Genomic DNA, 12288 nt, shown 5'->3' with positions numbered 1-12288 from the left:
ACTGTGTTCACGAGCACGCGTTGGATATGAGATGATAGATAGCCAACAAGGCGCGTAGCCGAAATATTTGATGGGGCGACCTTGGCGTTTTAAACAATCTCATTTGCGCTCTTTCCGGATATTTATCACGAACTACTTCCTGGATTCTTCCCGGGAGGTGAATTGTGTCGAAGATTCAGGAAAAGTTTGCGAGAATAAGGTGGCCGCAGTCAATTCTTACTTTCCTTCCGGGTTTCCATAAAAAAAAATCACTGAAAACAGTAGCCAACAGCACAGAGCAACAAGCAAATTTGACTTGAAAAATTTTATGGCGATAAATCAGCCATTTTCTGTGCGTATCCAATATAGGCTACGGGGGCGAAAGGCCTATTGACAATTTAAATTCTTAATAAATGTACATTTTTCAGCCTAAAATTAACCAATTTTTTTTTCTAAACGCTGCTTGCAATTAACCAAGACTGGAATGGATTCAAGCACTCTAATTATCAACCGCAAACGGAGCCAACCGCTGGGCTTCCAGTGGGTGATGGGCATTTGAATGGACGTGATGTTGTTTTCGCCGTGTGATATTCTTGTTACTTGGTTGTTCCTTATCACGAAAGCGACTTCCATGTAAATCACGAAGCTGGCAAGTGGCTTAAACCTGGCACAAGTACATGAGTGAAAAATGGTACGATACAGAAATGGGTATCTCAGGGAAAATATAAATGGCATGAAAGTTAACAAATACCTTTCCACGCCCCAATTGAAAGAAAGTCTCTAAATGCTGTATACAGCATCCACGCGCCAACAATAACCGAGACATTAAGATCAATTAAAAGGTGGATCTCTGTTATAACCTTGCTGATTGTAAAGGTTAACATCCACGATTGAAAACTTTAGAATCGCATAAAAGTCTTATAAAAATAGATGTGCATTGTGGATGAAAGGTTATACAGATGAAACACCATCTCATGCACTCATGTACGCATGTTACCTTATCAGGTAAGGAACGTCCTGTTTGTTCAAATTAACCAACAATAGCTGCATGACTGTTATGCTCTTAAAGTTGCAACACAACAACGGGATGCCATACCACCAGTCATATTCCATATCCAAGTCATGCACGTGTAGGTTCTTTGATGAAACTCGCGTTAACTGTCGATAACTGCTGTTCTGTAGTGCGCATGACACGCAAGAAGAGCATTATTATAAAGTCTGTCCCCCGGTAGCACACTTCAACCGCTTCCTTACCGAACAAGGCTATCTTTATACACTTCATAAAATCACTTCACTTCATTTTAAGGGTCAATGTATTTAGCGCAGAACATTAATTGGAGACGCTCTCCAGATCGAATTGGAATTTAGAAGTGTCGGTTGAGACTTTCACCCAGTTGGGGCGTGGAATGGTATTTCGTAGCTTTCGACGGTGATGACTTTGGAGTATGTCAAAGAAACTTCCAGTATATCACACCACCCCATGTTGAAGTTTTTGGCAGTCTGATGAAAGTCCGCGTTTCAAAAAGAAATTCGACAAAGGTGCTCGGTATCCTCTTGCTTTGGTCATTTTTAACCCAGTAATGAACATTTCCTTCCTTGTTTGATACATGATAAAATAATTCAGATTCAACTCTATCTTTTCGTATATAAACCCACAGTCAACTAGACCCTGCTCGCGGATGTGCCAATATCAATACGCATATCAGTTCTCCTCAATGTTCTCATACACTTGATATGGTCCTAGTTGAGAGAATTTCATTAAACATCAAGACATTATCTTTGGTAATCACTGGTCTTCATTCTCGTGTGCTTTATGCTTGATTAACGAGTGATAATGTAAGGAGAATATTAGATACCGGTCAGAAATTAAGGCTTAAAGGGTTAAGTACCTCCTCAAGACTCTCACTCAAGTAAATTAAATTTCTAAGCTCCTGGCCGTAATGTCTATAGTTTGTATACTGGCTTAATATTTAAGAACAATTATTCCACTTAGAGTCCTTCGCTCTATCCCGCTGCACGACTCAATACAGTTTGATAATGCTGTTTTGTTTATCTAGTGTGTAACTTAAACATCTAATTCCACGTAACCGTCAACACACACTTAGTGGTCAATAGGTTGTTTATTAAAGGACATTTTGCTTGAGCAGTCCAAACCTCTATATCGTAACTATATGGTACAATAACACCAAATCAATGTTTTCGTTCAATGTGCCAACTTATTCCTTATTTGCAACTGGACATAAATTTATGTAATTAATGTCAACCCTTATCAGTTGATCTCTTTATATAGTGGCCACCTTAATTTATGCTAATATGTAATCTTGTAGGGTGTTACATTGCCATGATTATCAAGACTTATCTCTGTTACTTAACAAAACACTTCACTTTTAACATGAACAAAAAGCGTGTTTATCAATAAGACTATCAGTTCGTACGCACGTGGTTAGCTGAGGATGTTAACAAGCTAAATCAGTTTGAAATCATCCTGATAAAATTCAACACGTATCCGGTCTCCAGCAGATTGTGTTGTCTACGAAGCAAGTTTTTTTTTTTTTTCTTTAGCTCGCTTACAGCGGGGTTTGTTTAAATTGACCATTAAGGCCCGAGGGTATCTAACGTTAGAAGCTACTAGAATGTTGTCTCTCTGACTGTGTAGCATAAAGTACAGAAAATCTGCCCTACGTTTAATTTCCAAGGAAACAGTCTTGTAGACTTGGTTCCACCTCAAAACCTGCTAAGCTATGCCTTGAGAAACTTCGGTATGGTCTTAATTTATGTTTAGGCAAACTGATTTTTTCGGACGGGAAATCATTAAGAAACGATCCACTAGGTTTCCAGACGAGCGAGTATATCTATAAACGAATGAAAGGTCTATTTCTGTTAAGAAGTTTTGCCTGACACCATTAGCAAAGTCCTCTTTTGTTAGAAGGCCCACCGGCGGACAATGATCCTGTAATGTTGTATTCACTCGCTAACTCCGCAAACAAAGCGTCCAAGAGTGTTTTTTCCGGCCACCTATGTTGACGTTTTAAGACTTACTAAAAAGCCTATCTCCTGCCGTGATTTGATTTTAAACTTCAGTGTTTAACAATGCCTAGCCTCCCCTCAGTGCTGTAAATAAATATAACAAGCACGACTGGTGTCTCTTTGTCACTGTTCTGCGCTAACAGGACTCGTTCATTTTAAGAGATCCTTTGATAAAGGAAACTTATTTGGTTACTATCCGCCCGTGATTGATTTCACAGTTGACCAGTCGATCAACCGGACCTGCAATCCAATATTCTATCAGTATAGCAACCAATTATCACCAGTACGACGCACGATTGGTCCTTCAAGCTTGTATTTATTTCAATTCTTTGTTGGTGAAAAGGTCATTTTGCCAGAGCGTAGTGTAGCGTGTTCTGAATACGGACAGCAAAGTTGGGTTGACAAGGCAGCCAGTTTCAATCCCATTTTTGACCTCCGTTATACAAAACCCAGAGACTTCAAAAGCTGTGCATCCATTTGTTAATCCATCTAAGACTTTGCAACTGTGTAACCGATTCTTGGCTCTGTCCTCAGACTCGAAAATATGGTCGTGGAGAAGCCGCGCGAGGGTAATAAAGCCCTAGACAGAAGAAGAAAACGTCGAAGAAAGCCCAGGCTCACAGGATTGAGTAAACAAAGACAAACCGCCAATGCCCGCGAGCGAACTCGCATGAGAAGTATTAGCGCCGCCATGCTCCAACTGCGATACCGTCTTCCTTCTTCGATTGCTCCTAAAGAGAAAAAACTATCCAAGATCCAGACATTACGCTTCGCAATTCGTTATATTGGGGATCTTTGGGAAGTCCTGCAACGCGGGGAATCTGACACTGAATTTCACTCCGTTGGGAACGATTTCAAGCAAGACGAAGAATTAGTTCAACCGGACAGCAACGAGCAGGAACGACCAAACAAGTGCTTCAAGTTGTTGAAGGCGAAAAATCGAAGTGCGCGTTTCTGAAAAACACCATATCGCACGAATGTGGATAAATTTTATGACATACGAACCAGAGAGAGAGAACATAGATCAGTTTTCAACTGTAGGTTTATCAACTAAAATAGCAAACATTTATATAATGAAGGTTTACTAGATGGGTTAATTTAATCAACTGGAAGTGTAATTTAATTTCATAAGATTGTTATCTCCTCCACTTCACAGTCTAATTCATATCTGATTCGTCATTAATCTTTATAAATCCTCTGAGACTTCAATTCAACTAAAGATAAAGTAATTAATGTTTACAAAACTTCGCGATTAGACAGTGGATTAGAGAAATCTATCTAGAGATAATTTTACGAACGAATACATGTCTTTAGTATGCACATGCACAGTGCCTACATGAGTACTGGATCCTTCTTCCAAGTTCCTGAGTGCCAATGCAGTAATAAAAAATGATGACACAACTTATTACCTCGATTAAGTTGTTTCTTTAACCTTGAAATAACTTAAGTGTTTCTTGTAGTTTTCCAATGGCCCAAACAGGAGTTATTAGTAGTATGATAAACTTGAATCAAATGGCAATCAAAGTAGTACAGCGATGAGAGATAAATTGTTTTTTAAAGCAAATGTTGTTTTAATTAGTAATCGATCGTTTCAATTGCGATGGGTTTTTAAGCTTCCGATTTATCACCAAAACTCTCAGCGTTCAATGCGGGGCAGGAAATAACATTATCTCGGCGTTGTAAGGGTCTCGGAAGTTGTGGTTTACTGTGTGCTGTTGTTTTTTTAAGGTTATCTTTGTTGGAAAGTTTTCGGAAGTTGCGGTTTATAGTGTGCTGTTGGTTTTCAAAGTCTACAATTAAATGAGTGCAAAGAAGATCTTTAACTTGCAGTTATACCACTCTTCGATTTTGTGGTATGGCTGAAAATCGTTCAACTCACTGATAATTTTAAAAACTTTTTCATTCTTTTTTTATTCGCACCAAGAGTAATTCGCACCCGTGGTACCTTGCATCTTGTGACCAATTTTCGACAAAATCCTCCCTATGCGTCATATCTCAATTTACCACTGCTCACTATTTTATTTGGTTACATTTTTTCGATTCTATCAGCAGCTGCAAATGACACTGAAACTATGCATTGTGACTTAGTCTCGAGCCGTGGTAATCAGTTATTCAACAGCTTAATACCGCCGGCCTCAATTAAAAACCCCACAGAGGCTTGCTACCTGGCAGTCCTTGACTGGGTCATTTGATTCGAGTAATCACAATGATGGACAGACGACTATTTATTGACCTATATCTTTTTCGAATCTAAAACAGCCTTTCTATGAGCACTATCGGCGCTCAAGAAACCAAATGCATGACACACTACTGACGTTTGAGGACAAATTACTGATTTCGTCAACACACTGGCAAACTCTAGAGGAGGTTAAGAGGATCAATTGCTTGAACCCACTCTCTTTTGGCTACCATTGGACTAAAGATTCTTTGGATATTTTTCAAACTAAATTAAAAAAAAGGAAGACGTGCAAACCGAATTTTTCCACACACAAAAGTGAAAACTAGGTCTCTACTAACGGCCACGTGAAGCCAGCGTGTTTGGCCATTGTTTCCCTTGGTACTTTGCAAGCGTTACAGATGGATTGTAAACAAGGCGAGAATTAAATAAGTACCCTGCATGTTGAACACGTTAATCGGCTAAACATGATTTGTTTGTAGATTTGTTTAAAATTTTGCCACATGCGTTCCGCACGGTTTCTTTCATTGTCCTTGCAGATCAGATAAGAGACAAATGCTCCGTTGCCGGCTTGCATTTCAAATATTCTACAAGTTGATTGACTTTTATTAGGCGCCAAGTCAATCGATAAGCTAATGCGAAATTAAGAGCCCTGAGTATCGAAAGCAATTTATGTAAGTAAACGCAAATCAAGTATTGCTTATTAAATGTTCATTAACCAAAGCTTAAACGAGACAAACAGCAATAAACAAACAACAGCGTTGAAACTCTATACAGCTTTTCAAATGCCATCTGTTGAAAACACTGGAGACAAAGGTTTCATTTCAACAAGAAAGTCTTTTATTACGCCGCCATTTTACCCCGAGGCCAGCTAACTCTAAGCCCTCTTGCTGGGCTATTCATAGCATCAAGTCGCCATATAATGGAATTCTTATCTATCTCAGTATCTGTAAAAGTTACATCCCAGAATATCTACAAACTGGAGTGTTCTTAAATTCCACTACAATTCAACAGCATTCATTGTAAACTGTGAATGTGGTGATTTATAAGTTAATAACAATTATTTCGTTGACTTAACTCATTAACGTTGCGTTGTAAAACAATGGCCGCTTTATAAAGTTTGTGAGTGATATAGTTTTAACTGTGCAAACGTGATGAAATCAAAATACTGAAGAATCAAACTAAAGAGGTTGTTGGTCGACGTTGGTCTCCAATAGCTATGTTATCATTCAGTATATAAGCTGCAAAATCTTGGATCGTTTTAATAGCTAGTAACTAAAGTTTATCGGGCACAGTGTGTGTAGCATTCCTTCCTGACACCCCTAAAAAACAAATCAATCTTCTACTGTTGTCGTAAGAACTTAATTGCTATGATTCTACAGAAAACCATGCGAAAGAAGGTTCATAATTGTGCTCTTGTGTAAATCAAAAGCGTGCCACTTCATAAATTACAACAATCATTGTTTGTCTGATGTTTGAAATGTTTGGTTATTACGTGAATGTTTGGTTTTTCATGTGTACAATTTATTCACTGTTTTTTAATTAATTTGTTAGCATTACGACCACGTGCATTCAATAGAAAACAGTCACCGTTTTCAAGTGCATGTGCAAATGGCTCGATGGCCAATTTCTCCCCCTTAGCTAACCTAACAAAAGACGGCAAAGAAACCTGGCAGTTGTTGAAATTTTTTACTAATTGTAGGTTAAATGGATTTTCATTTCTGAACTGTCTAGTTTTTATTCTTGGTGAGTAGTAAACCACAATGTACAGGGGTTAAACGCAATGATCGAGAGTTGTATACAAGTGTGCACTCTGATAGATAAGATTAGGCCCAAAAACTGATGTTTATCAAGTGTACAACATAAAAATTGTAGCCTATTTTATTTGCTTCTCCCAGAAATAGAAAACATCTTTACGCACGCAGGCTAAAAAATGGTTATTTCGTTATTTTTAGAGTTTTAAATGGTGTGAGTCTGTAACGTAATACTCCGAAATTTATCTTAGAATATAAACTGGTGATTCGAATCAAGAAGGATCAAACACTGAAGACATAAACTGATGACCAAGAGTGCTTTCCATTGGCCGGAACCACCAGTCTGTAAATCAGATGCGTCACTTTGAAGTGATACTGCTGCAAAATCTTGAGATATAATCACTTCGAAAATGCGCTAATTTGTAGAATATCGAAGGATTAAGATAAAACATACCCGTCAAAATCGTACACTCCGTTTAATATGTACAACTAGGGACCTTAATCAGCGACGACGACGACGTCAACGAGAACGTCAGAAAAGAGTTTAATTACCAAGACACTGGCTCTGCACGTGCATTATACACTTTGGTACATTTCTTTGCCGTCCTCTGCAAAACGACAACGTGAAATGACCAAATTTAAGGTTTACTGGAGAACGTGAATGCATGATGATTAATTTTCCTTTCTTTTTCTGATATTTAAAGGCGCCCCAACGACGTTAGCTCCTCGATAGTTCGGCCACATTGCACCAACTGAGAGTATCAATCATCGCGAATTTATTCAGAAGACGCGAAGGTAATTTTTTAAGTTCCGCTTCCGTCGGCGTGGTCGTCGTCTCTGCTTAAGGTCCCTACTGACTGGTCTGGCTGGCCAGTTTTGGCAAAGCGCAACCTGGTTGATGGAAAACCAAAGTGTACCACGTCTACCACGTGCACTGCCGGTCACCTTTAAGTGCCCTGTTCAGTGGCTAGAGATTGCCAGAGCACGTAAGTACAGTACTTTTGACTGAAAATATAAAGCTTCGAAAGTTTGTGTCCCGGCTTCAAGAAATAAAGCAAAAAAAGCCATGAATTCTAGTTTAATAGTTGAAATAATTGAAGAAGCACGGGTATTTGTGAATACTCGGTAAATCATTGTAGAAAGCACTCGCCTGCTTTCTATGCTTCTCCAGAAGTAAAGAGAGTAATGACTAGGCACGAGTATCTAGGGAACCAGATAGTGTCCTCGTCATAAGAAGCATGGGGAGTAATAGGCAGTCCGAATTGCTTTGAACCTCATCATGAAAGCGAGGCTAAGTGCAATTTTTATTATGAAAATCAGTTTTCATTCACATGCAAACAAAACTAATTTTCATAAGAAAAGCTTTGCACTTTGAATCGCTTCATGATGAGATTAACAGCAACTCGGAAATGGCCTATTCTAAAATAACTGTGATTCTTAAGGTATATATGCCATTTACTCCTGAAGCAAACCCGAAGACTCTCTTGTTTGTCTTACCTTGAAGCATTTGTCTTAGAACAGAAAAGTTGTACGAGTCAGTATTTATTACATATGGTTTTCGCTGACAAAACACCGAAACCGTAATTATCAATTGTAGATGCCAAAAAATGTCATGCCATAGTTAAGTGTTTAAACAGAGGAATATATTTAAAGCTAAAAATGAAACAAACTTATACCTTGAAAGAGTGAAACCGCTTGCTTATTGTGGCTATCGGTTTCTACACCTAATTCTCATTTTCAGTTGTTAAGAGCCGTCGCCGAGAATAGAATACTGAAAAACGATTATTTAAATAGAAAATTCTGGTCCAGTAGACCGCAAAAAAATCGAGAAAACCGAAAAACTTTAACTCAAGTGTCAAACAATCCTAGCTGACTGGTTTTTTTTTTTTTTTTTTTTTACTTCTACATGTAACCAGGCCTTTTGGCTTGATGCCAGACCTTCTGCTATGGTGCCAGGCCTTGTAAAAACGTAAGGCACCAGGCTTTTAAGAGTTAAGTTAGCAGAAATCCGCGACAAGTGCCTCGACAGATCAGGCCAATTGTTATCGACAACTAACACAGAAAGTTGTCGATGATAAAAGAAGCCAAAGTGTGCACGTGAAGCAAGTTGTCGATACGAAACTTAAAAGTACTAGAGAGTCGTCAAAGTCCAACAAAACAGTTTAATTATCGACAACAAATGCGGCAGTCCTCCTTTTGTTGAAATCTCATTTCCAAGCCTTTGAGACGGTTATCATTGGTGTCCCAAACATGGCGGAACCTTTTTCTTGGTTCGGAAAAGAGAAAATTTTCACTGCATGGAATGATCATAATAAGGTCGTTCGCGGCGGTTGTCACTGGACCGTCTGAGAATTAGGCTATCCCTTACTCAGGTCGTGCACAGTCAGTACACAAAGTGGAACGTGGCATAATACGTAAGGTCAATTTCGTACCAAGAGTCTTCAAGCTCTTTCGTCAGCGGTAGGTGGCCTGCAAACAAATCGTAGGTACTTCACATATGGTAATTATTATGTCCCTGATTTTTATTTTTGGTTATTATGACACAATAATTACCATATATGAGGTATCTACCTAACAAATGGAACAAACCGCTGACCAGAGCCTGAAGACTCTGAATACAAGATTGATTTCGTGTGTCCTCGAGCTCATTGGTTAAACATTACGAGGGTAGCAATTTTTTAGTTACGATGCTCAGGACAAACTGCACAGTTGTCATGAAACCGGTCACTGAAACTAGTACTTGGGTGACGTTAACACCGAACAGTCTGAACGCAAAGTATGTCGCCATTTGAACACGGTTGATGAAGAAATCCAACGAGGTCACACTAAAGTTTCCCAAAGGTCTCTCGTCTGTCTGTACCCGCGTACGGTTCACCCATTCACGAAATCTGTTGCAGTGCACCGTCACCATGGCAGCCCAGAACAAGGGGGATACGAAGAAGAAGAAAACCAGGCATGAAAAAAGCATCTCACAGAGAGTGATCAGGCCATCAGGGAGGGAGAGCTTTGGAGCCGGAAGAGGATTTGACCATGAGCAGTTATAAAACACCAGCCTGACTACATCTGCTTCACCCTCCCCAGAGGCCAGAATTTGCCAAAGATGGAAGTCAACCAGCCATATGACAATAAAATTGATGAAATTCACGAGCACCCACCATTTGATTACTTCCACCTCGCGGTGCATGAAATCACACAGCTCTTGGTACTCGGCGAGTGCTTCGCTTAGCCCCTCGGACCAAGTTTGAAATTTTCTCTTGAAATCGTTTATTCTGATGTTGATAGCAGAGCAGGCTGCACTGAATGCTAGATTCATTGCCACGCTTGTCAACGCACAGTAAATGTAACCGAGAAAGTAAACGACGCAGATTTGGAACCACGGCACGGGACGAATGGTTTGCGTGACATAAAGATAGACAAGCAAGGCAACATACGGTAACGTCAGAAGTCCATACATGACTGTCACGATCACGCACGTTCGGCAGAAGTTCGCTCGCTGGAAAGCCAAGTAGATATTTCTTCGGATTCGTTCGCGGTGTCTGCACCCGTACAGAGCACCGAAAAGATGCGAGATCGCCAGACCCGAGAAGAGCAACACAGTCGGCAGACCGCTAGGGGAGGCCATCGTTGGATTTTTCGCCACACAAATAGACAGAGAAGTCGGAGGCAACCAGGTGATCACAGCAACGAGGAGAATGAACAAGCGGCCGAGGTTTCTCGATCTCTCTCCCTTGGTAAGACCCATAAACTGGAGCACTTTGAAAGCAAGTGCAGTTCTTTTTTCTAGAATATCCGCGTTCAAAGACTCACTTTCGTTTTCCAAATCCGACATCTCATTCCTTCCCCTGTTGTCAACTGAGCCATACTCGGTGTTGAAACGAGTGACCTCCAAGAGTGGCTGTGAAGAAGAAACTCTCTCACAATGGTTTGCCATTACGGAGCCCACTGCATCAATTTTCTTTCCTTTGAGTCACTGCTGACAATTGTAGCTTTAGTGTTTCAGTTGCAGTACTTTTCTGTAACTCGATCGTTTATTTCAAATCGGAAGTTGTAATCGCCAAAACGAGGGGTATCGAATGGTCTTTGCGAGCATTTGCGAGCATGCGAGCAGTGTTTATTTTTGCGAGCACGAGCAGTTGTCGAATTTTTCTTGCGAGCAGCGAGCACTTTAGAAAAATACAGATGGCGACCAGCGAGTTTTGCGCCAAGTAATAGCTAACAATCTGGCTGACACCTCCAAAACAGAACATGTTACAGGCTGAACTGTTGAAGAAAGACTGAAGCCAGAGGTAAGGATATTTTAACCTTTTTGTTTTTACCATATCATAACTGATTTATTGTTTAGATATGTATAACAAATAACTACAAAGGAGGATTAACGAAATTTCGAGCAATTGAGCACATGTTGACGAGAATGCAAGCATGCGAGCAGTTGCAAAAATGTTGCACCCGAAATTTTGCAAGCGAGCACCCGTGTAATTTTTGCGAGCAATTCGAGCAAAGGCCAAATTTTGCGAGCACTTTTAAATCGAATGCGACCATTCGATACCCGTAAAACTATAACCGGTCGCAAATATTTCATGGAAAATGAAAGAGCTCGTACTTTCCGGTTATACTGGCTCCTTTTCAATACTCGATAATTGATCGATGATTTAAGTAATCGATTTACAGCAGCAACCGATAACAACGGGTATCATAAATTGTATGTCAAATATATTTATTTTGAACTTAGTCTACGTAGAAGGCGTAATAAGGAGAGGGGGAGGGAGCGAGAAAAAGTGAAAGAAAAAAGGAGGACTGGGGAGAGGGGAGAGTGATTTAGCCTGCCCCGAATTCCCAATTTTTCAACTCAATTTTTCCTACTCCCATCCCCGCGTATAACACGCGTTTCCATATCTCAAACTGACTTTGGACACCTTATGAGGCTTACACAATATCGTATTCCTTAAAGTCATAGTACTGATAGAGAACTGAGTGAACAGAGCTCCAGCAAGGCAAGGAACATCATTTTCGGGCTTAGCACCGATCTACCGTATTTTAGGGTTAAGCGCTGATTCGAAAACGGTTAGGATTCGTTTATTGTGATGGTTACTCTATATAAATACATCGAAAATTACAATCCTCGGCAGCTAGCCCTCGTTGGTATAGTGATTATGGATAGAGGAAACGAAGCAAACGATCCAAGTTCAAGGCTTATATTACTTTCTTTTCTAATAAGTGTTACCTCATGTAATTTTAAGTGAATTTCTAAGGTCAGTTTGAGAGATGGAAACGAGTGTAAAAGATATTATAAGTTTTTTGTCAATCCAAGATGGCGGCTAAACCCACCGCTGTCCCGCAAAAAGAAGAAAAAAG

The 12288-nt window shown here is 39.9% G+C and overlaps 1 protein-coding gene across 1 annotated transcript; it reads right to left on the bottom strand.

The window, feature by feature from the left end:
• Window positions 1-9305: 9305 nt before the first annotated feature.
• Window positions 9306-11005, bottom strand: LOC146471225 (uncharacterized). Its single transcript, XM_085120954.1, has one exon. It carries the CDS (start codon window positions 10865-10867, stop codon window positions 9596-9598), a length of 1272 nt encoding a protein of 423 aa, XP_084977080.1. The 5' UTR covers window positions 10868-11005; the 3' UTR covers window positions 9306-9595.
• Window positions 11006-12288: the final 1283 nt, after the last annotated feature.

The sequence above is a fragment of the Pavona decussata genome, unplaced genomic scaffold (genome assembly GCF_977016875.1).
Source record: "Pavona decussata unplaced genomic scaffold, jaPavDecu1.1 SCAFFOLD_105, whole genome shotgun sequence".
In the NCBI taxonomy this organism is placed as follows: Eukaryota; Metazoa; Cnidaria; class Anthozoa; order Scleractinia; family Agariciidae; genus Pavona; species Pavona decussata.
Note: the sequence above shows the minus strand (reverse complement) of the source record. Positions and strands in the feature narration are given on the sequence as shown.

Excerpts from the sequence above, each read along its gene's own strand:
- LOC146471225 (XM_085120954.1), bottom strand. The coding sequence starts at position 10,867 with ATGGCAAACCATTGTGAGAGAGTTTCTTCTTCACAGCCACTCTTGGAG.